This window comes from Bos taurus, chromosome X (genome assembly GCF_002263795.3).
Source record: "Bos taurus isolate L1 Dominette 01449 registration number 42190680 breed Hereford chromosome X, ARS-UCD2.0, whole genome shotgun sequence".
NCBI classification, from domain to species: Eukaryota; Metazoa; Chordata; class Mammalia; order Artiodactyla; family Bovidae; genus Bos; species Bos taurus.
In genome coordinates this window covers 123,697,763-123,723,795 of record NC_037357.1, presented here as the reverse complement: position 1 = coordinate 123,723,795, position 26,033 = coordinate 123,697,763, and the positions used below count along the sequence as shown (strand labels likewise).

Here is a 26,033-nt window from a genome sequence, read left to right as displayed (position 1 = left end):
CCAAGAGAGAACCTCAGCAGCAGCCCAGAAGCCCCCCTCACACCCCTGTACCCAGTCACTCCTGTCGACCCAAAAGCAACGGCTATTCTGGGTGCGTGGCTCCTGACCCAGGGTCCTGGTGGGTCAGTCAGGATAGCTGAGACTGTCTTCCTGCTCGGCAGTGTCTTAGTCCTTCCTGAGAGGGGATGTTTCACCAAACGATGATGAGGAAGTAGACTCACAATTTTAGCTTTCCACGATGTCTGAAGCCCCCAATAAGTATGCACTGGAGGCAGAACCAGGGTGGGCTCTGGAGAAATGGGCCGGGAAGTCAGAGAGGGGGTGCCTTCAGGATCCCCTAGGAGCTGACTCAGCCTCTGCCCTCCTACCCCAAGAGGGGAGGGGAGCTTTTTATGTTAAAAGCATAGGCTTTGTTGCTGTTTTTAAAAGCATTGACTTTTTGTGTAAGATGTTCCAGTCACTAATATAAGTATAAATGGCACCCCCAAAGAGCTTTCCAAAACCAGCAGCCCTACCCATATGGACAGTGATGGGGCCACGATGCATCTGTCAGGGCCCAAGAGGAGTCGAAGGAGAAACACTGCATTCGTTCTTGCTCTGTGCAGCCCCCCTGCATTGCTGTGCTGGGAACAGCTCACGCCAGCTTGGGAGGCTAATCCTGCACATCTCCTCCTAACCCTGTGTGTGGTGACTTGACCATGGTTGCTGGAAACTGGCCAGGATGGGAGTATTTGTACCACAGAGCTCAGTAAACATGACAAATCGCCCTCTGCTCCCACATCCCCTGGAGAGCTGGTGGTTAAACATTCACCAGCCTAAGTTTCTGAATCCTTGGCCAATGAACCAGAGCTTCATCTCATGGTACAGTGGTGCTGTTTGCAGGTGAACGTGTGCCTCTGTGCGATCGCATCCCACCACCCATAGCCCACTGGGAAAAACTGCAAATCCATGTAGAGAAGTTTCATTTCACTCTGGGCTAATCTGCTCGCTTTTACAATCTGCAGAATTTCAAAAATGTAAATGAAAGCAAAAGCAAAGCTTCCTCTCAAAGAAAAAAGGCAATTTATATTTCTCTCAGACATTTGCTCTGACAACTACCAAGTGCTGTGCAAAACATTTCATCAGTCAAGGAAAACTAGCATTTGCTGCTTATATAGTTCTTTCCATTTCTTATTACAGACTATGTACAAACAAAGCAAAACATTTACAACTAGTGGGATGTTATATGTACTGATGGAAAGTTCCATGAAAGACCTGCAACCATTATAGAATTCCACGAGAATAAAACCTTTTTGCTCTAAAAGTATGCTGCTGCTGCTGCTAAGTCACTTAAGTATGAAGACTCACTTTAATAGGATCAGCTTTTTTTGTAACTATTAATACTTGTCAAAATAATGAGGTGTCCACACCCTGTTAGAATGGCCATCATCAAAAAGTTTACAAACAACAAATGCTGGAGAGGGTGTGGAGGAAAGGGAACCTTGCCCTTGCTACAGAGTTGGTGGGAATGTAACTTGGTACAGCCACTACAGAGAACAGTATGGAGGTTCCTAAAAAAACTAAAACTAAAGCTACCATATGATCCAGCAGTCCCACTCCTGGGCATATATCTGGAGAACACAATTTAAAAAGATACATGCAGACTCCCCAGGTGGTCCAGTGGTTAAGCATCTGCCTGCCAATGTAGGGGACATGGACTCGATCCATGAAACAGGAGGATTCTGCATGCCCCGGGGTAACTGGGCCACACCACAACTACTGAGCCTATGCTCCAGAGCCTACAAGCCGCCACTGTGGAAGCCCACATGCCCTAGAGCCCGTGTTCCACAAGAGAAGCCACTGCAATGAGAAGCCTGCAGACCACAACTACAGAGTAGCCCCTGCTTGCTGCAACTAGAGAAAGCCCATGTGCAGCAATGAAGACCCAGTACAGCCAAAATAAATAAATTTTTTTTAATTAAAAAAAAGACACATGCACCTCAATGTTCACTGCAGCACTGTTTATCATATCTAGGACATGGAAGCCACCTAAATGTTCATCAACAGAGGAATGGACAAAGAAGATGCAGTACACATATACAATGGAATACGACGCAGCCATTAAAAAGAATGCAATAATGCCATTTGCAGCAATATGGACCTGGAGATTGTAATACTGAGTGAAGTAAGTCAGACAGAGAAAGACAAATATATATCACTCATATGTGGACTATAAAAACAGGCTATAAATGAACTTATCTGCCAAACGGAAATAGAGTTACATATGTAGAAAATAAACTTATGGTTATTGAGGGGTAAGGGGGAAGGAGAGATAAATTGGAAGACTGGATTGACACATATACACTACTATATATAAAACAGATAACTAATAAGGCCCTACTGAACAGCATGTGACCCACTCCAGTGTTCTTGCCCGGAGAATCCCAAGGATGGGGGAGCCTGTTGGGCTGCCGTCTATGGGGTCGCACAGAGTCGGACACGACTGAAGCCACTTAGCAGCAGCAGCAGCAGCAGCAGAATAGCACGTGGAACTCTACTCAATACTCTGTGATGGCCTATATGGGAAAAGAATCTAAAAAAGCGTGGACATATCTGTATGTACAACAGATTCACTGTGCTGTACACCTGCAACTAACACAACATTGTAAATCAACTATATTCCAATAAAATATTAATTTAAAAATACGAGGTGTTTTGCTACCTCTATCAATGGAATAGTGAGATTACAGATCAGAATTTTTAAAATTCTCCTGTATCACAGTGGCATCAATGACACAAAGAATATCAGTAAGGTTGGTATCTAGTACAAGAATCCCAACATCGAGGAGAGGGGGCTTCCTGGCAGTTGAACCTGGAGAGGAGGGAACATGAGTAGGGCTTTGGGGGTGTTTTTATTTATGTGTGTGTGTGTGGTAAGACCACACAACATGATATTTACAAATTTGGAAGTGTGCAACCCCATACTGTTAATTATAGCCACTGTGTTGTATGGCAGCTCTCTGTGACTTATTTATCTAGCATAACTAAAACTTTATACCCACTGAACAATGGAAAGTTGTTGTATCACGACTATTTCTGATAGAGTTTGTAGTATGATTTTGAAACTCTTATTTTCTGATGTTCTATTTTTGAAGATGCAGCTTTTATTAAACTATTAAGACATAATTGCTCACACTCTTATTTCCAGCGGGGTAAAAATCCTTCTTTGTCAACTTGAAGGCAGAACTCTCCCCCTACTCTATGGAAACAAAGACAGAAAACAGATCTATCTAATGAGCTTATCAAAGCTGCTACTTATTACTACAAAATATTTAATTAAAGAAAAACTGTGATGAAGTACTTTGGACACATAGAGATGAAAATATACCTCATGAAACAAAACATGAGGCCTGGCCCAGCATTTGTGTTATATCTTTAAGGGGCAATGAAAATGTTTTCTCTCCTGCATTGCTGGTGTTGAGTATGAACTGGAATGGTACAAGTTGGACAGTAGCTATTGAATTTTAAACATATGTAGTCTTGGATCCAGCAGGTCCAATTCTTGGACTCTTTGCTCCTGAAAAATCTACATGTGCATGGTAGGATGTAACTGCCAGGATGTGCACCAGTGTATTTACAGTAGGCTAGAATGCAAAATTGAAACCTAAGTGTGCATTAGCAGCAAAGTGGTAAAATAAACTATGGCTCATGAATACTCAGAAATGCACCACTGTGACATGGGAATATAGGGGATTTTACATTTTAAAAGATCAGGTGGATCACTGTGTGCCATATGAAAACTTTCCATGGTGTACGCATCACTTAAAAAGGGTAAGCTGCAAAGTAACAAATCTCACCATGTGATCTCACTTTAATGAAAATGCTTCTCATGCTGTCTATATGTATATTATGTATATAACGGATATATGTACACACAGTATACATATATAACTGAGCTTAGAGAAAAGCATACATGGACATCCATCAAATCATCACTGGCTGGAATACAGAACAGGTTTGGGGGATCTGAAGGGATTTTTACTTTATTCCTTATCCACGTCCTCGTGTTTTAACTTCTTTATCAACAAGCTTGCATTCATTCATATATATACACACATATACACATATGGGTACCATATAATACAAATACTTACACACACACACACATTTATATATATCTTGCTTCCTTTTTCCAACTGTGATTACACTCTCTGATATACTTCTGTCACTCAGAAGTTAAGCACAGGTGCCTGTTCTTTCAAGTACTACAATATAGTTAACTCTCCTACATGAAAACTGAATTTTTAACTAGATGATACAGAATAAACAGAGAGCTGTTTATGATTGTTCTCTTACCATTTCCGTGGGTGAGACATGCCACAGAGAAACGGTCCTCTCCTCAGCTTCGCTGTTTATGGAGACATAAGAAGGCTGGTAGACTTTGGTTGGTTCTATCACCAGCACCTAAAAGAAGAGAACAGATTCTTGTGATGCACGGGAACATGTCACAGAGCTCACCCTGCCCAGTGAGCAAGTGGGGAGCTCTGGACGGACTCCACAGACCCTCTCTGAGCACCTACTGGTGGATATGTAATAAGGGAACATATAGAAAATAAGGAAGAATAATGGTGGGGTGAGGGACACTTGTTTATTAGATAACATTGTTTATTATGGCCAAGAACAGCTTGCCCAAGGAGGTAACAGAGAAGAACAAGGAAGGCTACAGTTTCTGAGAGAAATGAGGAAGTAAACTGGAGGATCCACAGGTAGGTACCCAAGTCTGCAAAAAATGCAAGAGGACACAGGATGAAGTGAGAGTCCATGAGTTACATTTTATTGTGCTGAGGGAGAGGAGGAGAGGAGCAGTAAAACTTCAAAATTGTACTATTAGTGCTGCACTGTTGTGGAATTGAGTTTCTCCCCTGCAACACTATGGACATTTGGGGCTGGGTAATTGTGTGTTGGGGGCAGGAAGCTGTGTCATCTTTGTGGGAGGTTTAGTGGCATCCTTGGCCTCCACCCCACTAGCTGCCAGTCGCAAAACCTTCCCCACAGCCATGACAACCAAACTGTCTCTAGACATTGCCAAATGCCCTCTGGGGACAAAAATCACTCCTAGTTGAGAACCACTATTTTAAAGGATATAGCCAACCTTTTCTAGTGAGTTGATCTCTCACTGGCTGACTTTGCATAAGATTGATGAATCTCTTAACATTTTCAATTATTCTAAAGTTTTCTTCCTTTCAGAGTATTCAATAATTTGACAGTACCAATCCCACTTTCTTTTTTATTTTATCTTCAAGATTTAGCGTTTCTTACTGGAAATCTGAGTCCATTAGTAACTTCATTTGTTGCCTCAAAAATTATATCTAGCCAGAAGTTCAGCCGTTCTTGCCTGGGTGAATGTTCAATAAGGGGTTTCTTGAAACGCTGAATTAACAACAAGTTCTGAACTAATGACCGCAGGTACCTGGAAAGACCACAAATACCAATAAATTAGATTTCCAAGGAAACAGTATTCAATCCTCCTCCCTTTAAAAGAAGTTTCACCAAAGCTTTATTTCTTAAATTCATATTGCATAGCGGGTACTTCTTAATCATTTGGCAGCCACATACTTAATTACAAGAAACCCAAATGGAGCAAAATAAGCTTGTCCAACAAAATCATAGAACATGTCTTTTTACTAACATTGGGCTAGAACTCAATTTTGGTACATCTTGTTCAAAGCACAAAGACTGGCAAACAGTTGCTATCTTAATTAACAAGAGCAAGTGGTTTGAAGTTCAAAGGAACTGCAAAATGACAAAATTTCAAACTCAGTGTCTTTTTCTTTTCGAACAAGACAATTATAGATTTATATATAGTTGTAAGAAACAATACAGAGAGATCCCATGTATCCTTGGCCTGGTTTATACCAATCGTAACATCATGCAAAATTCTAGAACAGTATCACAATCAGGATATTGACATCGACACAGTCAAGACAGAAGAAATTTCCATCTGAAAGGATCCCTCATGTTTCTCTTCTATAGCCAGGCCAGTTTCCTTCCTACCCTATTTCCTCTTTGACCTCTGGCCATCACTAATATTAAATTCAAGGTCTCTCTAAAAAAAAAAAAAATCAAATCTGACCTGGTGGATCTTTAATTTATGAGGTCTTCAGTCTCACCACATCTTTACTATCTTTAGGCAAACTGAACTTTTTAAACATAGGTGCCAGGCAGCGGTGGTCTCCTCTCTGGTAGGGAATGGGGTTGAGGTGAGGTGGTTACACTGATAGTATCAGAGCATTATTTTGCCCTTTGAGGATAAAGTCTGGAGCTATCCTGGGAAGGTACGGTGTTGTAAAGGATTAATTTGGCAGGCCTGGGTTTCCAACTACATATTCCAGAGAAAGGTCTGGCCTTTGATTGACTTCTGAAGCATCAGTTCTAAGCCCTTGGGATGTCCTGCCTGATAAGAGTCTTTGTCCACCTTAGGCCTTGTGCCAGGTCAGCTAGTCTACACTAACATTATGATTCACGGTGGAGGCCTTAGGCCATGTTGTATCAGTGTGATCTCTGGAGAGGCTGGGGACTCAGGTCAGCTACCTGCATGCTTCATGCCTACATAACTGATCCTCAGTAAATACCCTGGGACTTCCCTGGTGGCTCAGTAGTAAAGAATTTGCATGTTTGCCCCTGCAGATTCTTTACACAGGATCAAAACTGAGACACAGGTTTGATTCCTGGTGTGGGAAGCCCACATGCCAAGGAGCAACTAAGGCCATGCTTCACAGCTACTGAGCCTGTGTGCTAGAGCCCAGGAACCACAACTACTGAAGCCCGTGAGCCTAGAGCCTGAGTTCCACAACAGAACCCGGTGCACTGCAACTAGAGAGTAGCCCTCACTCACCGCAACTAGGGAAGAATTCGCACAGCAATGAAGATCCAGCACTATCAAAAATAAATGTACACCTGTGGCAGATTCATGTCAATGTATGGCAAACCCAATATAATATTTGTAAAGTAATTAGCCTCCAATTAAAATAAACAAATTTATATTAAAAAATAAAAATAAATAGCATGTAATAAACAGTGACTGGAAAATGGAGTAGCATTCAATACATTTAAAAAATGAAATTAATATTCAAATAAAGTTAATTTCAAATAATTAATATTCAAAATAAAGTAATATTAAAATAAATAAAATTATTTTTTAAAACAATTAATAAAACCCTGGACAACAAGGCTCAGTGAGCTTCCCTGGTCGACAATACTTTGTACACGTTGTCATACATCACTGCTGGGAGAGTTAAGCACTGTCCACATGACTCCACTGGGCTTTCCTGGTGGCTCAGCAGTGAAGAATCTACCTGCCAATGCAGGAGATGTGGGTTCAACTCCTGAGTCAGGAAGATCCCCTGGAGAAGGAAATGACAACCCACTCCAGTATTCTTGCCTGGGAAATCCCATGGACAGAGGAGCCTGGTGGGCTACAGTCCCTGGGGTAGCAAAGAGTCAGAGGCGACTTAGCAACTAAAGTAACAACAACCACATACAACTCCACTGGAAGAGGGCAACTGGAAGCCTGTTCCTGGTCTCCCCTGAGCTCTGCCCTAAGTGCCTCTTGTCTTTGCTGATTCTAATCCATATCCCTGCAATAAACCACTGCCACAGGTATAACAGCTTTTCTGAATTCTATGAATTCTTTGAGCAAATCATGAACCTCAGGGTGGTCTTGAACACACAATAGGTATGAACACTGTAAGTCAGTCCAGGTTCTGATGTAATGGGAATGTATTCAAGCCTCAGAGCTCATCTCCAGAGAGTCAGCTCTGTCTGCCACAGATGCAGCAATACACCGTAACATTAGAGTGCTTCAAATAGCGGCCACTCCAGGAGAGCTGCAAGCTCAGCCTACCTCTGTGTTCTCTCAGCCTCAGAAAACTTGCAAGTTCATAGGGTTTCAGGATCAAATTTAAGTCCTCTAGATGAGGAGGAAACACAGTCAACCCTAGGTATGGCCACTGAAATTCCTATCCCCTAGAGTCCAGACTGGCCCACTGAGAGGAGACACAGAAGAGGACAGACAAACATGGACCATTAGAAACAAAAATGTTTTAATTATGTAAGTGATCCAAATGCATTTTAGACAAATCAGAGGACAGATTTAAAAAGCAGATTCAAAACTTCTTCATCAGCTACCTCCCTGAGACAACCACTATCAATATTTTTGGGAAAATTCATGACTCATCATTTATTCATTATACAAATATCTGCTGAGCTCTATTGATTTTATGAGACTATAGCAATCAATGGCAGAACCACATTTCTAGCAGTGTCTATTGGGAAATCAACTATTGCCCAACTCTCCCAGACCCTCCTCCAAGTCACATGAAACAGAGGTTTTTAATGAAAATGAGTCCATATACAACAGTAGTTCTCAAAGTGTGGCCCCCAGGCCAGCAGCGTCAGCTTGTAATTTCTTTTTTTTTTTTTTTAGCTTGTAATTTCTAAATGCAAATTCTCGGCCCTACCCTACCCTCTGAACCAGAAATCCTAAGGGTTAGGCCTGGCAATCTGTTTTAATCAACACAGGTGATTCTGATAATGTCACTGATAGAAAAAAGTACATGCTGCATCTGGTTTTTCTTATTCAGTGATAAACCATGAACACATTTCCATGTCTCCAAGTATTCTTTCTTGCACATTTTAATGGCTGCATAGTGAGCTAACTAGAGGCACTGCTGGGCCTCCATTTTCCTGACCATGTCTATGAAGGGTGTTTTAGTTCGCTTTCATTTGTGATGAAAATAATTTACTTGGTGTACTTTGAGCTTTACTATCTGCTTTCTCACAAATGCACAATATGGACTGGTACCCAAGAATGTTCTGCTCTTGAGAACCTACATGATCTGAAAAAACTAACGGGACTGAGATTTTGTCTTGGAGACATAGCATGTAAGGATATATTCTATGCGGGGGGTCTGTCTGTTTTTCCCTCCCTTCACATAAAACCAAGTGAGCCTTTCTGCCTTAACTTCGCTTTAATGAAGAAGTCAGAAGGAAAAACACAGCAGTTGTTATTGTTTTTTGCATTCACACCTTTTCCTCCTGGGTTAACTTTTCAGAACAAGACTGGATATTGACATGGGTGATAAAAATGCATAGGCGTGACTCACCAGACGGGAGGTTTCAGTCTGAACAACCTCTCTGCTGCCTGGACAGCCTTCCCCACATCACTGGCCAACATGCTGACACTGAAGAACTGACCTACATCCCAGTAGCTGTTCATTTTCTCCAAGCTCCCTTTTCTTCCCAACAAACTGTTCAGCCGGACACCTGAATAATTTGAATTTTAGAGAAAGTTAAGACGAATCTTCCTAGTTTCTATCATATCATGTAAGCCTTTAGATAGAGGAGAAACTGGGCATTGTATTTGGGCTGCAGCCTCACGTGTGCTATCAGAGAGTAACTGTTCCCTGTGCGATAAAATGCTGGTTGTTTTTGTTGTTGTTTAGTCGATAACTTCTGTTCGATTCTTGCGACTCCATGGACTGTAGCCTGCCAGGTTCCTCTGTCCATGGAATTTCCAAGGCAAGAATATTGGAGTGGGTTGTCATTTCCTTCTCCAGGGGATCTTCCCAACCCAGAGGTCAAACTCACACCTCCTCCATTGGCAGGCAGATTCTTTACCACTAAGCCACCAGGGAAGTCCCCTAATGCTGGTTATTTGAGCATAATTTTGAATGCTGGACTTGTGTTGTCAAAGCATATCAACATGTGTGGTCATGAACAGCTTTACCTATTTTCCTCAGTTCCATGGAAGTTTCAAATTGTTGTCCAGCAACTATCAGCAATACCGCAAGGTTGATTCCTGAATAGAGAGATGGCTGGAGCGCAAACCCTTTGCGATACCTGTAATTATAGAAGCACCAAAACTCCCTTTATATCAGCTTATTATAATAGAAGAAAAAAAGTGTAAATAATAGCACATATCAACCTTCTCATGAAAAGTTTTACTGTTCTAATTTGTTTTCCAACTCTTTGCCCCTCCCTGCCCATCTTTACAGATAGCTACCTGCACCAATTAGATAGCTTCTTAAAAATGTCATAATAGCAACACAATAGCACTGCTGCTGCTGCTGCTGCTGCTAAGTCGCTTCAGTTGTGTCCGACTCTGTGCGAACCCATAGACGGCAGCTCACCGGGCTCCCCCGTCCCTGGGATTCTCCAGGCAAGAACACTGGAGTGGGTTGCTATTAACTTCTCCAATGCGTGAAAGTGAAAAGTGACACTGAAGTTGCTCAGTCGTGTCTGACTCTTTGTGACCCCACGGACTGCAGCCTACCAGGCTCCTCCATCCATGGGACTTTCCAGGCAAGAGTACTGGAGTGGAGTGCCATTGCCTAGGGAGTTTTAAAATCTTTCCTCATCAGATTTATAGCTTTTAGAGAAAAGCTGTGGTCATTGTATAAAATAAGAAAGTACATTAAAGTGTACAAAAGAAATTTAAAATCTATTATAATTCTACCCCTTAAAGTGAGCCACAATGTCAACGTACCATTTTTAAAGTTATACTCCATTTGCACACTGAGCATTTTTTATTTCACGGAAATCTCAACAGGTATAGGCCCTTTCTCTGTAGGCCGTCTGTTTGTTTGTATCACAAAATGTAATTATTTTTTCATGTAAGAAGCAGTTCTGCCAAAATGTTGGATCCCAAAGAGCAGTGGCATAAAGTGAGAGAAGGGGCAGTGATGGTTTACATTAGGATAAAGAACAAGACCCTAAACTGTGAGAGCCATTTTTACACTGAAAGGTTCACCATGCCATTTAAAATTTTCTTATTTATCCTTTGTCTACACATAAAAAAATGTATTTCTCTTCCATGATCAAGTATGAATAACAACATCAGGGAAAAAAGAATCTGACCAATGAAGTAATGACACAAAAATGTCTTTTTGTAAACCAGGAGTGATTTTATCACTCATGTGACAACAGGAGGATTCAACACCAACAAAACATTCATTGTGAAAGGGAGAACCTATCGGTTAAATCTGATCATGTCATGAAATCAGTTAAAATCTGATTCTGTGAACTTTGTGGCATGATACAAGTACCCTCAAGTGGAGCCGAGGACATCAAGAAAGTTCTTCCAACCCCAGTCAACAAAATTCCAATAAAATTGAACCTTCTCTCCCTCCTACTCCTGGTATGTTTTGGGGATTTTAAATTCCATATCCTACTATATGTGACTTTTTTTTCCATTTTCTTTTATTATAGAAAGCTATCTGGGAAGAGGGCAGAGGGGGTGATTTCTCTATGTTTCTTATCCACAAATCAAACAGGCCCAGCTTGGGGACATACAAGTCTCTAATTTGGAGTCAAGACTGCAGTCCCAGGCTTGTGTCTGTCCAGCCCCATGACCTTGGACTGGCCCCCTGCCTCCCTGGGCCTCACGTTCCACATCTCTGAGAGAGAGACGATCCCCATGGCCTCACCAGAGCCAGCATGCCTTGACCAGAAAATCAAGCTTCACATGCTCCTGTACCCACAGCACTACCTTCCGAACTGCATGGAGAGGGCTCTGATGACTTCCTTGAAGGAGCCACAGGCCATCATTTCCTGACCTGGGGGTTGAATTCCTGGCCACGGTGGTGGGACCACAGCTTCTTATTTTGCCCCTGCCAATTATTTTCCTCTGTTTCCCTTCCCTTCAACACCCCGAATGATTCCTCTTGACCATGCAGTGCACTGGGTGCTACTGGGGATTAACTAAAACTAAAAGAAGATCCCCACCCTCTAAGAACCTATACTATGAAAGAGGTAAGATCTACACACAATTAGTGAAAATACTAATTTTCATGAGTGTGGCAAATAACCTAAAACCACACAAATCCATCTAGAGGGACTCACAGGAGACAGAGAGGCTTGAGATGTGGCATGAAGATGGACAGAATTGTAACAGCAGCGATTTAGAAAGGGAATCCCCAGACAGAAAATGGCAGGAGCAGAGATGGGAGTTTGGGGAGCTCCTAAGGAACTCCAGTTTATGTGGACATATATCAAGTAGTGAGAAACAGGGCTAGGGGCAAGCTGGAGAAAGTCTGCAGAGCACCCAGAACGGTGATCTATGAGTTTGAAGTTGTATTTAGTAGGGAGTGGAGAGGTATTTCGGGTCTTTGAGCTTCAGGAAAAGTAAGCTATTAATCTATGAAGGATTCACTTTACAGACACCAAGCAGAGAACCTACCTGAGATACTGTAAGAACATTCCTGGCAAGAAAGTTAAAAAAAAAAATGGCACCAACTGAGGGCGGTATTGATGGGAAAGGATGGTTAGGGAGGAAGCGAAGACTCACAGAAGGGCTGGAATTGGGAAATGACTGTATGGGGAGATAAGCCATCCCTTATGGAGAGGAGGGAATAACTCAGTCTTAGATATGTTGAGTCTTGAATACCAGCACCAGCTTGAAAGAATAGGTAAGCAAAGAGTCGGGCAATGTGGGGCCAAAGCTTAGGATAGGGGCTGGGCTGGAGACTGACTACAGTCCAAGGTGTGGGAGTGACTGGGATTACCAGGGAACAGCGTAGATGGAGAGAAGAGGGGAGAGGACAGAGTCCAATCTGTATAGAAGGAAAGCAAAGAGGAGGGGGAAAGGGAGCAGTCAGAATGAAATGAGACCAAACAGCGGTACCAAGAGCTCTTGCGATGGAAATGGATGATGTAGGCTGTGCGCTCTTATCTCAAATACACCCAGGTTCTGACATCTCATTGTTTTCATCATTACTACCCTGGTTCAAGCTACCATCAGCTCTTCTCTGAGGTTCTAACTGTTCTGTGTCAGCCCTCATCCACGTGGTAGGTTACTTAATAACCACAACCCCTGCCAAACCACTAAGCACATGCCTTTGTCATGTTTCCCTCTCACAGGTGGAATCTGTGTCTCCACCTCTTTGAATCTGGGCTGACCATGTGGTTGGCTTTGATCAAGAACATGTGGCAGAACTGACCTTGTGAGAGTTCCTGAGCCTTGAGAAGCTTTCTGGTTTCCACATTCACTCTGTTAGAATGCTGTCCACCATGTAAGGGAGTTGGTCTTGCAGTACTAAAACCACTGCTAGAGAATGGAGGCTCCCACCAACAGCTGGCACCAGCTGTTACATGTGAGTATCCTGGACCTTTCAACCCTGCTGACTCTCCAGATGACTACAACCTTAGGGATGAGTTCAGCACTTCAGGACCAGAATCGACAGAGGAACTGCCTGGGCAATCCACAGAACCATGAGAAATCATAAACCCTTGTGTTAAGCCACTAGGTTTTGGAGATGCTTGTTATGCAGTAAATGATAGCTGACACACCCACTAACATGTATTCTTTGCATAACCATGAGAGTCTTCTGGTTAAAATGCAGCTCAGATTTTGTCACTCCTCTGCTCAGAACATTCCAGCACTGCATCATCTCACTCTGAGTAAAACAGTCTTCTTTTGCATTTCCTGCCACTCTCCTCCTCGCTCCTGCCTCATCATCCTTGTACATACTCGGCATGCTTCCTCCTCAGGGTCTTTGCTGAGGAGACCCCCTCAGCTCTTGTTCTTGCTGTCCCCCACCCCACTTTTGGAACACAGTTATCTGCAAGGCTCATTCCCTCGCCACCTACACTTTATTCACTTTCACTGAGCATCCTATATAAAACTGCTGACAACTCCCAACCCTCCCTTCCCTTGTCCCTGATTAACTTTTCCCCAAAGCCCTCACCACCAGCTGATATTCTATTTTACTGTATTTGTTTGTCTGACTTTCCTTACCAGCAATGCAAGGTCCATTAAGGTGTGGCTTCAGATCTGCTGTTTATCCCTATCATGTAGAAGAGTTCCTGACATGCAGTAAACCCTCAGAAAACATTTGTTGAATGAATAAATGAATAAGAAATGAACAGCTCACTGAGAGGATAATGCCATGATGGTGGTGGAACAAGGTTCTGGAAGGAGGAGCTGGGAAGGAGGGTGCTGAGCTTCCTTGCCCCTATAAATGCATGAACTTGTGAGAAGAGTGTCACCAGCAGAAAATGCTGTTTCTAATGGTTTCCTTTTGGAAAAAAGAATCTGGAAATTCCCAGACCATGTGTATGGCATCTTTCTTACTGCCAGCAAACAGGCAGATACACATATGTAGGGAAAAGACCTGGACCCTGAACTTGTGTAATTCTATTCTTTGCAAAGATGCATGCGTTACTGACGAAGGCGGCTGGTTTACCATTCAATGGCGCTGTCTCTGCTGGCATCATCTTTGCAGTCTGAATCTAAGAAGACGTCCTTGTAGATCCTCCCACAGAGGCAGAACATGTCAGGGGCCGGGTGGTCACAGCTCTGCAGAACCTGGAGCATGACCTGCAGGGCCTTCTCACGATCACCTGCGCTGTTTCTCCTGAAAGATTCAGTGATAAGATGACAAACGTCTGACTCAAGACACAGAGTGTATATATCTATGTCTATATCTATATATGCATTCATTCTGTGAAAGGCTGGTGCAAGGATGCTGTACTTTAACAGGAAAAAAATTTTAATTATCTTTCATTTTTCATAGTCAAATGAAACAAGTGCTTAAGATTCACACCAGTAAGTCTCATTAAATCATACTCAGTCCTTTACCTGATCTTTTCTAAGTTAGACCTAGACTGTGGATGAAAGTGTATGCAGATCAATGTATTTGGAAAGACAGAAAAAAAATAATATGGCATCCTCCTGTTGCTGGATGGAGAGTAAAGATTTCAGAAGCTAAGCCTGAATCATGAGGATGAGATAGTCTGACACAAGGTTCCTTTGGAAAAGTGGCAGGGTCCCCAAATTCAGAAAGCCAAGATGAATTTAGAAATATATCTGGGCATTTCTTGACCTGAAATGTCTTGCCATCCTCAAACATGGAATGGCCCCACCAGTAATTCCTGTTATACTCATCAGAACCAGAAATTATTTATATATTCACAGATCACAGTCTTCTTTATTAGTACATTGTATGGTAAAATTCTCATTTTATACACAAGAAATGGATTCCTTAGACAGCTGTTACATTTTTTTTGCCACAAAGTATCTTGAGTTTGTGGCTGTGAAATATTAAAAGTGTTCCTATGAAGGTTTGGAAGCACAGTCCATCAGTAGTGAGGACTGAGTAAGTCAATGATGGTTAATGCTATTCATATTATAATATAAAATATTAAACATTTCTAAAAAGAAATGAAGCAACTTCTATGTAATACTGCTATGGAGAAGTCTCCAGAACATCCTGTTAAGACAAGAGAGCAAGGTGTTGAATACTGTGCAGAGAATGCTACCTTTTTATTTAAAAAGGAGGGGATGTGAACAATAAATGTATCTCCTTTCATTTCTTCAAAATGGAAAATAAAAAGGGAAGAAAAATGGCTACTGATAGGTTGAGGGGAAAAAAAAAAAAAAAAAAACATGATGAAGGGGGCAGAGACAGATAGAAAGTTCCATTAATACATCTTGGAATTTGGCTTTGAAACTACATAAGATTTTTACATGATTCTTTTTAAAAATGAGACAATTCTTAAAATTTTGCCTAAAAAGAGAGTTTGCTAATGAACATACTATCTGAATTTGTGGCTGGGGCAAAACAAATGAACTTATGCATCTGGTTGACAGCTTACCCACAAAAGAGAAACTAATTTATCACATGATTTACAAACACAACAATCCAATTGTATTTTCCTAAGAGGATATAACCTAAGGAAAAAATATAAATGCAAAGAAATCTTATATAGTTTCCAGTAATCATACTATTTGGCCTTGGAATATGGAATGAAGCAGGGCAAAGGCTAATAGAGTTTTGCCAAGAAAATGCACTGGTCATTAACAAACACCCTCTTCCAACAACACAAGAGAAGACTCTACACATGGACATCACCAGATGGTCAACACCAAAATCAGATTGATTATATTCTTTGCAGAAAAAGATGGAGAAGCTCTATACAGTCAGCAAAAACAAGACCAGGAGCTGACTGTGGCTCAGACCATGAACTCCTTATTGCCAAATTCAGACTTAAATTGAAGAAAGTAGGGAAAACCACTAGACCATTCAGGTATGACCTAAATCAAATCCCTTATGATTATACAGTGGATGTGAGAAATAGATTTAAGGGCCTAGATGTGATAGATAGAGTGCCTGATGAACTATGGAATGAGGTTCGTGACATTGTACAGGAGACAGGGATCAAGACCATCCCCATGGAAAAGAAATGCAAAAAAGCAAAATGGCTGTTTGCGGAGGCCTTACAAATAGCTGTGAAAAGAAGAGAAGCGAAAAGCAAAGGAGAAAAGGAAAGATATAAACATCTGAATGCAGAGTTCCAAAGAATAGCAAGGAGAGGTAAGATAAGCTTTCCTCAGTGATCAATGCAAAGAAAAAGAGGAAAACAATAGAATGGGAAAGGCTAGAGATCTCTTTAAGAAAATGAGAGATACCAAGGGAACATTTCATGTAAAGATGGGCTCAATAAAGGACAGAAATGCTTCCTAACAGAAGCAGATGATATTAAGAAGAGGTGGTGAGAATACACAGAAGAACTGTCCAAAAAAGATCTTCATGACACAGATAGTCACGATGGTGTGATCCCTCACCTAGAGTCATACATCCTGGACTGTGAAGTCAAGTGGGCCTTAGGAAGCAATGCTACGAACAAAGCTAGTGGAGGTGATGGAATTCCAGTTGAGCTATTCCAAATCCTGAATGATGATGCTGTGAAAGTGCTGCACGAAATACGCCAGCAAATTTGGAAAACTCAGCAGTGGCCACAGGACTGGAAAAGGTCAGTTTTCATTCCAATCCCAAAGAAAGGCAATGCCAAAGAATGCTCAAACTACCACACAATTGCACTCATCTCACATGCTAGCAAAGTAATGCTCAAAATCCTCCAAGCCAGGCTTCAGCAATATGTGAACCGTGAACTTCCTGATGTTCAAGCTGGTTTTAGAAAAGGCAGAGGAACCAGAGACCCAATTGCCAACATCTGCTGGATCACGGAAAAAGCAAGAGAGTTCCAGAAAAACATCTATTTCTGCTTTATTGACTATACCAAAGCCTTTGACTGTGTGGATCACAATAAACTGTGGAAAATTCTGAAAGAGATGGGAATACCAGACCACCTGACCTGCCTCTTGAGAAATCTGTATGCAGGTCAGGAAGCAACAGTTAGAACTGGACATGGAACAACAGACTGGTTCCAAATACGAAAAGGAGTACGTCAAGGCTGTATATTGTCACCCTGTTTATTTAACTTATATGCAAAGTACATCATGAGAAACGCTGGACTGGAAGAAACACAAGCTGGAATCAAGATTGCCGGGAGAAATATCAATAACCTCAGATATGCAGATGACACCACCCTTATGGAAGAAAGTGAAGAGGAACTCAAAAGCCTCTTGATGAAAGTGAAAGTGGAGAGTGAAAAAGTTGGCTTAAAGCTCAACATTCAGAAAATGAAGATCATGGCATCCGGTCCCATCACTTCATGGGAAATAGATGGGGAAACAGTGGTAACAGTGGCAGACTTTATTTTTCTGGGCTCCAAAATCACCACAGATGGTGACTGCAGCCATGAAATTAAAAGACGCTTACTCCTTGGAAGGAAAGTTATGACCAACCTAGATAGCATATTCAAAAGCAGAGACATTACTTTGCCAACAAAGGTCCGTCTAGTCAAGGCTGTGGTTTTTTCTGTGGTCATGTATGGATGTGAGAGTTGGACTGTGAAGAAGGCTGAGCACCAAAGAATTGATGCTTTTGAACTATGGTGTTGGAGAAGACTCTTGAGAGTCCCTTGGACTGCAAGGAGATCCAACCAGTCCATTCTGAAGGAGATCAGCCCTGGGATTTCTTTGGAAGGCATGATGCTAAAGCTGAAACTCCAGTACTTTGGCCACCTCATGGGAAGAGTTGACTCATTGGAAAAGACTCTGATGCTGGGAGGGATTGGGGGCAGGAGGAGAAGGGGACGACAGAGGATGAGATGGCTGGATGGCATCACTGACTCGATGGACATGAGTCTGAGTGAACTCCGGGAGTTGGTGATGGACAGGGAGGCCTGGCGTGCTGCGATTCATGGGTTCGCAAAGAGTCGGACACGACTGAGCGAGTGATCTGATCTGATCTGAATCATACTATGTAAGTGATAATAGTGTATGTGTGTGCTCAGTCATGTCTGACTCTTTGCCAGGCTCCTCTGCCTATGGAATTTCCCAGGCAAGAATACTGGAGTGGGTTGCCATTTCCTCCTCTAGGGGATCATCCCAACCCAGGGGTCAAACCTGTGTCTCCTGCATTGGCAGGCAGATTCTTTACCACTGAGCCACCTGGTAAGTCCAGGTGATGAGACAGTACTGGTGTTTTGAAAAAGAATACAAAAATATTAATTTAGTATCATTAAGAACCAGAATTTTTGGCATAGGAGAAATAAATACAAAATCAAAGAAGCAAAAATCCTATAGTCCTAAATTTGAATTGGAATATCGGTAGGAATTCATGAGGTGGTCTCCCCAGTTCTATCTACCAAAAAGGTCCAAAGCAATGACCAACTCAGTAGCAACAAGAACCTTCAAGCCCTGACTGGGATCCGTAAACTTCATCTCTCACTAAAGAAACCAGGACTCTGTGAAAGAATCACTGATTCAACATATGTCTAAGACGATCCTGGAACATCTTAACCCACAAAGAAACAAAGAAGCTACTAAACTCTTATCAAAGACTCAGGAGCCAACTTGAAAGCTTTTGGCTAAAGAGGGAACAATTTGAGCATTAAGAAGAAAAATAACTATAAAGCATTGAAATACATTAATTATCACTGAAATTATGAGTTCATAAAGATCTTATAAAACCTCACTGGTCACTCTTAGAGGATGCTAACAAACCAATTCACTGTTTTTGAAAAATGACCCAGACGAAATTAAGCATACAGCTTCCTTTTCCCATACAAACTGTAATCAAGTCATTGATGAGGGAAAATTTCTCTTCATAAATAAAGTATTTGTGCTACTAACTCAGGAATTAATTATAAAATTCAAATATCACTATTTTACAACTTCTAACCAAATAATGGATCTAGGAAATGATCATCAAGGGCCACTATCATCACAAAAAGAAAAAACAGATGAAGTACACAATCAACTATTAAGTAGTCTTTAAAAAAATCAAACCAACCTAAATAGACATTTCTCCATGGAACAGATAGATGGTGAAAAAAGCACATGAAAATATGCTCAAAATCATTCATTATCAGAAAAATACAAATCAAAACTACAATGAGGTATCACCTCACAGCAGATAGAACGGCTATAATCAAAAAAAGCTACAAGCAATACATGTTGGAGAGGGTGTAAAGAAAAAGGAACCCTCCTACCCTGTTGGTGGGAATGTAAATCGGTACAGCCCCCATGGAGAACAGTATGAAGGTTCCTTAAAAAACTACAAATAGAACTACCACATGATCCAGCAATCCCACTTCTGGGGAGATATCCAGAGAAAAACATAATTCGAAAAGATACATGTATCCCAATATTCACTGCAGCACTATTTACAATAGCCGAGACATGGAAGCAACCTAAATGTCCATCAACAGAGGAATGAATATAGAAGATGTGCTATATATGTACTATGTAATATTACTCAGCCATAAAAAAGAAAGAAATGATGCCTTCTGCAGCAACATGGATGAACCTGGAGATTATCATACTAAGTTAAGTAAGCCAGCAAGAGACAGGCATCATATGATATTACTCATATGTGGAATTCAATTTTTAAAAATGATTCAAATGAACTTATTTACAAAATAGAAACAGACTTATGGATGTCGAAAACAAATTTATGGTTACCAAAGGGGAAACATGGTGGGAGGAGAGATAAATAAGAGCTTTGGATTAATATGCACACACTATTATATACGGGATAGATAACCAACACAGGGAACTCTAGTCAACATTCTATAATAACCTATACAGGAAAAGAATCTGAAAAAGAATGGCTATATGTGTACTGATTCACTCTGCTGTAAACCTGAAACTAACATGATATTATAAATCAACTATACTCCAATATAAAATAAAAATTAAAAATTCAAACCAGAATCTGAAATAAACCTCCAGATTTAACTACCAACTTACAGGAGTTGCGGGGTTGGGGGGCGTGTGGCGGAGGGACTTACTAAATTATACCACAAGGATATGATCAGCAAAATCCAGAAATTTGTTAACTTTACATGACAAATGCTTCTTTGACAAGAAGAAAAAGAAAAAATAAGAGGAGAAAAGTTGATAAGAATTAAGAGTCTTATCAACAAAATGCAATGTGTAGACTTTGCCTTGATCATGTCAAACAAACTCAATGTAAAAAAAAAAAAAAAAGACACAATTTGGAAAATCTGAACACTGATATTAAGGAATTACTGCTAATTTTTAGGTATGATAACTGTGATGATATTTTACAAAAAGTTCTTAATCTTTAGGACAATATCTTGTAGGTGAAATATTTATCATTGAAATGTCATGTCTTTGCTTCATAATTAACCCAGTGTTGGGGTAGGGGGAGTCAGTGGGAGTGGGAAACAAAACTGGCTTGTGATGGTAATTATTGAGGTTGATAAGGAATAAATGGGGGTTCATTATGTTACCTTCTACTTTTGAATATATTTGAAATTTATATAATAAAAAAAGGGATGGTAATAATTCTGACTTAACAATTCTACTTCTGGAATCTATACTATAGAAATAGAAACATATATACATATATATTTTCAAGAATTTTTGAACAAATGTTTATTATGGCATTGTTCACAATAGTGGAAAAACTGGAAATGATCCAAATATCCATTAACAGAAGAGTGGTAAAATATATTTTCTAACAACCAAACTATAGAATATCATAAAACCCTTGGAGAGAAGCAAATCCATATGTAATTATATAGAAGAACATCCATAATAGCTCAAGGGGAAAAAAATTGCTGAGCTAAATGAATAGCAAAATCCCACTCTGTAGTAAACACTACTTACACGTAAGTTTATGTGCAGAGACAAAGTCTGGAAAGATACACATTAAATTGTCCAAAAAATCACTGCTGAGATTTGTACAAGGTGTTCCTGTGCTTATGTTACTAATAACTATTCTAATAAAGAGATTATTCTTTTTAATTTCTGGGCATTTTTACAACAGGCTCTTTTTTATGCTTTCTTTCCTGAGGACCCGTACCTCAAAAGACTACTTATGCCATCCAAGAAGACAGATTAGTACCTAAAACAGCCTTTCTCAACTGGGGTTCTGCTAGAGAAACCCTAGAGAAAATTATTTGATTATCTGAGTGACTATTTTCTCCATTTTCCCAAGGATGGTACATAGCCCCATTAAGGATGTATGAGTTTATTCAGTTAATACAATGAATGCCTTAGGTCTTAATTCTCTTGGAACCCAACCTGGGCTAAGAAGGGCTAATCTAGACACTTGACATCCTTCTGGAAGCCTGCAATAATCAGGCCTCTATTTCAACTCAGACTTTCTCTATTTTCTATCTTGGTCTTGTCCTAATACATTGAATCCTTCCTCTCTTTGGCCATAGAATCCAACTTTACTAGCCTACGAATTAGATCACTTGATGAACAGCCTACCCATGATATGCTTTAATTTTTAAGAGCCAACAGCTACCAACTCAACTCAAATTTACTAGAGCATTTAAATAATTTCTAGAGTCTGTTGTGAGAAAATGAAAACAAAGCTTTAATGTAGCACAAAATTTCTATAACTGTTATGAGCCAACTTTTGAGGTGTTCAGATTCTGAAAAGAACGTACTTAACTCTTTTAAATGCTTAATTATTGATTTCAGTCCAAGTTTGTTTGGTTGGTTTTCTTTAGATCAATTACATCAAGATTTCCCTTGAACTTTTTCATTAACTTGAAACTTACCCCTGTTACTCACAACAAAAGGTCTTTTAAGGATAAACAAAACAAAGAATCAAACATTTGCAAAAAGTGAAAAGCAAAGGGATTTTCAGCTTAAAAGCCACTTTCAGATAGGTGCTAAATAGCTAATCCCTTTAGTGGTTAATAATCAGTTTTCAGATCTGCTTATTATTTTCACATCCCAAAGTATCCAAGAATAAGCCTATAGATAAGTACTTCTGTGTATAATCAGTCCAGCCACATCTGTTTCTGATAACAAGACCATTTCACAATTTAATAGAGGAAGCTAATGAAGACAGTAGGGTCTCAACCTTGGCTGCATACTAGAATGACCTGGAGAGTTTTAAAAACCTTGCTGTCCAGGCTGTACCTCAGACCAATTAAATCCATCTGTGGAGATGGGATTCAGGCATCAGTATCTAATACTGGACAGTCTGATTCAGTATGGCTTCTTCATTGCTAAATCCACTGATTAATTCTCAGCCCTTGTCTTTGACCTTCCAGCAGCATTAGACCATTGAGTACTCCCTGCTCCTTGGACCACCTTCTTCCTTGGCTTGCAGAATACCACTTCCTAAATTTTCCTTCTACTTCAATCTAATTCTCTAGTTCCCATTCATCACTCTGATCTTCTAAAACTGGAGTGTCCCTAGGCACAATGCTTGGACTTTTCATCCGTAACTGCACCAGATCCCTTGGTGATATTATCCAGCATCAGGATTTTTCAAGCCATCTATATGTATTCTGACGATGCCCCCATTTCTATCTGCAGCCCAGAGCACTTTCCTAAACTCCAGACTTATATATTCACTGCCTTCTAGGCATCTCACTTGCGTGTCTAATACCTCAAACTTAGTGTGTTCAAAACAAAACTCTCGATCGTCCCATCAAATCTGTTCTCACAGTCATTTTCATCTTAATGATGGCTGTTATTCTTCCTGTTATTCAAGCCAAAAACTTTGGAGTTAAGTTTCATTACTCTAACACCTTTTGTTCACTCAACAAAATCTGTTGGCTTCTATTTCAAACCATATCAAAAAATGGCCTACTCCTCATGAATTCTACAATGACCACCCTGGTCCAAGTCACCATCATTTTCCACTTCCACCCTTGCCTCTCTACAGTCTTATTTTCAACACAGCAGTCCAAGTGATCCTGCTAAACTCTAAGTCTGAACATGTCTCTCAAAACTCTCCATACAAATCATATATCTGATAAGAAGTTAACATTCAAAATATATAAAGAACAACAACAACAAAAAAAAAACCCACCAAAAATCTGATTTAAAAATGGGCAGAGGATCTCATAAACGTTTTTCCAAAGAAGGCATACAGATAAGCTAACAGGTACATGAAAAGATGCTCAACAACATTAGTCACTAGGGAAATGCAAAAACAATGAGATATTACCTCACACATGTTACAATGGCCATCATCAAAAAGACAAGAGATACAATGTTAGTGAGGATGTGGAGAAAAGGGAACTCTTGTGCCCTGTTGGCGGGAATATAAATTGGTGCAGCCACTATGGAAAACAGTGTGGAGGTCCTCAAAAGATTAAAAACAGAACTACTCTCTGACCCAACAACTCCACTTCTGGGCATTTATCTAAAGGAAATAAAAGTACTAAGTCAAAAAGATACCCACACTCCTATGTTCATTGCAGCATACTTTACAATAGCAAAGACATGGAAAAACCTAAGTGTCCATAAACAGATGAATGAATAAAGAAAATGTGGTGTGTGTGTGTATACACACACATACATACACACAAACACATACATACACATGCTCACCATGAACTATTATTCAGCTATAAAAAAGTAAGGAATGGACAGACCTTGAGAGCCTTATGCTAAGTGAAGTACATCAAAGAGAGAAAGAAAAATACTGTAGAATCTCACTTATATGTAGAATCTAAAAATGAAAAACTGAATTCACAGGTATAAAGAACAGATTGGTGTGCCAGAGGGAGGGGGTGAGAGGTGGGCAAAACAGTAAACTGGGTCAAGACCGCAAACTCCCAAGGATAAAATAAGGAAGTTTGGGGGATATAATGCACAGCATGATGGCTATAATTACTACTACTATATTGCATATTTGCAAATTGCTAAGAGATACCTTAAAAGTTCTCATAACAAGAAAAAGATTGTTCATGTAACGTGATGGATGTTAACTAGACTTACTGTGCTGATAATTTCACAATATATACATATATTGAATCATTATGTTGTACACTTGAAACTCATATATATATATATATATATATATATGTCAATTACATCTTTTTTTAGAAAAAAAAAATCCCCCCAGTGGTTCCCATCTCAGAGCAAATGTCAATTCTCTTATGAGGCCCGACAAGGTTCTGTAAGATCTGGTTCCCACTGTTTCTCCAACCTCACCTCTTACTACCCTCTCCCCCGACCATCACTTGCTCTGCTCTAGCTGCTCTGATGTTCTATGTGCTGATACCTCGACTTGGAGGGCTCTTCCCCCACAGTTTACATGGTATGTTCCCTCATCTCTTCTTGATCTTTTCTCCAAGTTGCTCTCTAATAAGTGAGGTCTTTTCTGAGTACTCAAATTATCATTGCCATCTCCCAGACTCACTGCCCCTCCTTATCATCCTAACCTGTTTTCATAATTTTACTTATTTTTTAAATTATCTCCCCCCTATTTAAGAATATAAGCTCCAAGATGGAAGGATTTTTGTTATTTGGTCTATTTTCTGCTGTGCCCCAGGGCTTAGAACTGGATCTGCTAAAAAAAAAAAAAAGTGTCTATTAAAGGAATGATAAAGTGAGCAGCACTAAATGTACTGACATGGAAAGATCTCCAAGCACTGACTGCTAAGTGAACACAGAAAATAACAGAACATCTCCTGCATGGTCTTGTATTTTAAAAACCCTGTGGTATGAAAGTTTGCTGCTGCTAAGTCACTTCAGTCGTGTCCGACTCTGTGCAACCCCAGAGACGGCAGCCCACCAGGCTCCCCCGTCCCTGAGATTCTCCAGGCAAGAACACTGGAGTGGGTTGCCATTTCCTTCTCCAATGCATGAAAGTGAAAAGTGAAAGGGAAGTCACTCAGTCGTGTCCGACACCTAGCGACCCCATGGACTGCAGCCTCCCAGGCTCCTCCGACCATGGGATTTGCCAGGCAAGAGCACTGGAGTGGGGTGCCATCGCCTTCTCCGGGTATGACAGTTTAGTAGCATGTAAAAGCCAACAAAATTATGTGAAAGGACATACACCAAACTGACAGAAGAGGTTACTTCTGGAATACAAGTGGGATCACAGATTAGAATTACAAGGGAAAACTACTTTAAATGTATTTTTTCAATTTTTCATAAGGATATATAAACATATTCACGTATTACTGATGCAACAAAATGCATGGAGTACAAACAGAATACTGCACTGGAAATATATAAAGCTACATTCCAGTTATTTTCATACCATGCACTATCCATCTGAATTTGGAACAAGGTACTTGCCCTTTCTGTGCCTCAGTTCTTCACTTGAAGAGTGTTTGGCTTTGCTCGCCTCACAAGGTTACTGTGAGCCAGAGGTCTGCTAGAGCACTGGTTTGTCACAAACCATCCTCTCTGCTTCTCTGTGTTCTATACTGTGTGTCTGTGAGAGAAATTTTATAGAGTGGGAGACAGAGTTCCAAAATAACTTTCTTCTAAGCCAGCTCTAAGAACTAAAAGCAAAAGGTCTCATTAGAGCGGTATCCTTTTCAGAACAAACTTTTCCTTAGGTTGCCCATCAAAAACCTTTTTAAGAGACTTCTGCTTCTTATCAGGATGTAGGAGAATGTGACAGGACTTCAACTCCTGGGATAACAATAAAAACACAGACAATATAAAAATTATACTGAATGAAAGGAAGAACTACCTTAATTTAAAAAATTCCAGAGAAAAATGGACCTTTCAGAGTGAGCAGAGAGCTGTGATAGCTTCCATAGCTGGGAGCCTGATCCAAGTACTGATGAATGGAAGAAAGAGCCCTTCATAGAGAAACTTCACAAAGATGAGGAGACCATCAGCCAAGCTTTGAATAAGATGATGGGTGATAGGACAAAATGGGATCTGGAAGGGTCCCCAAGCA

At 40.5% G+C, this 26,033-nt stretch overlaps 1 protein-coding gene across 1 annotated transcript in view; it reads right to left on the bottom strand.

Annotated features, from left to right (window-relative positions):
* The window catches only part of MAP3K15 (mitogen-activated protein kinase kinase kinase 15), a 145,113-nt gene that overhangs the window by 40,458 nt on the left and 78,622 nt on the right, over positions 1–26,033 (bottom strand). The window contains exons 7-11 of the mRNA XM_010822151.4: positions 14,223–14,393; positions 9,767–9,879; positions 9,144–9,303; positions 5,299–5,449; positions 4,336–4,443 (exon numbers count right to left, since the gene is read on the bottom strand). Coding sequence (XP_010820453.2) covers positions 4,336–4,443; positions 5,299–5,449; positions 9,144–9,303; positions 9,767–9,879; positions 14,223–14,393 — 703 coding nt within the window. The remainder of the gene's footprint in view (positions 1–4,335; positions 4,444–5,298; positions 5,450–9,143; positions 9,304–9,766; positions 9,880–14,222; positions 14,394–26,033) is intronic.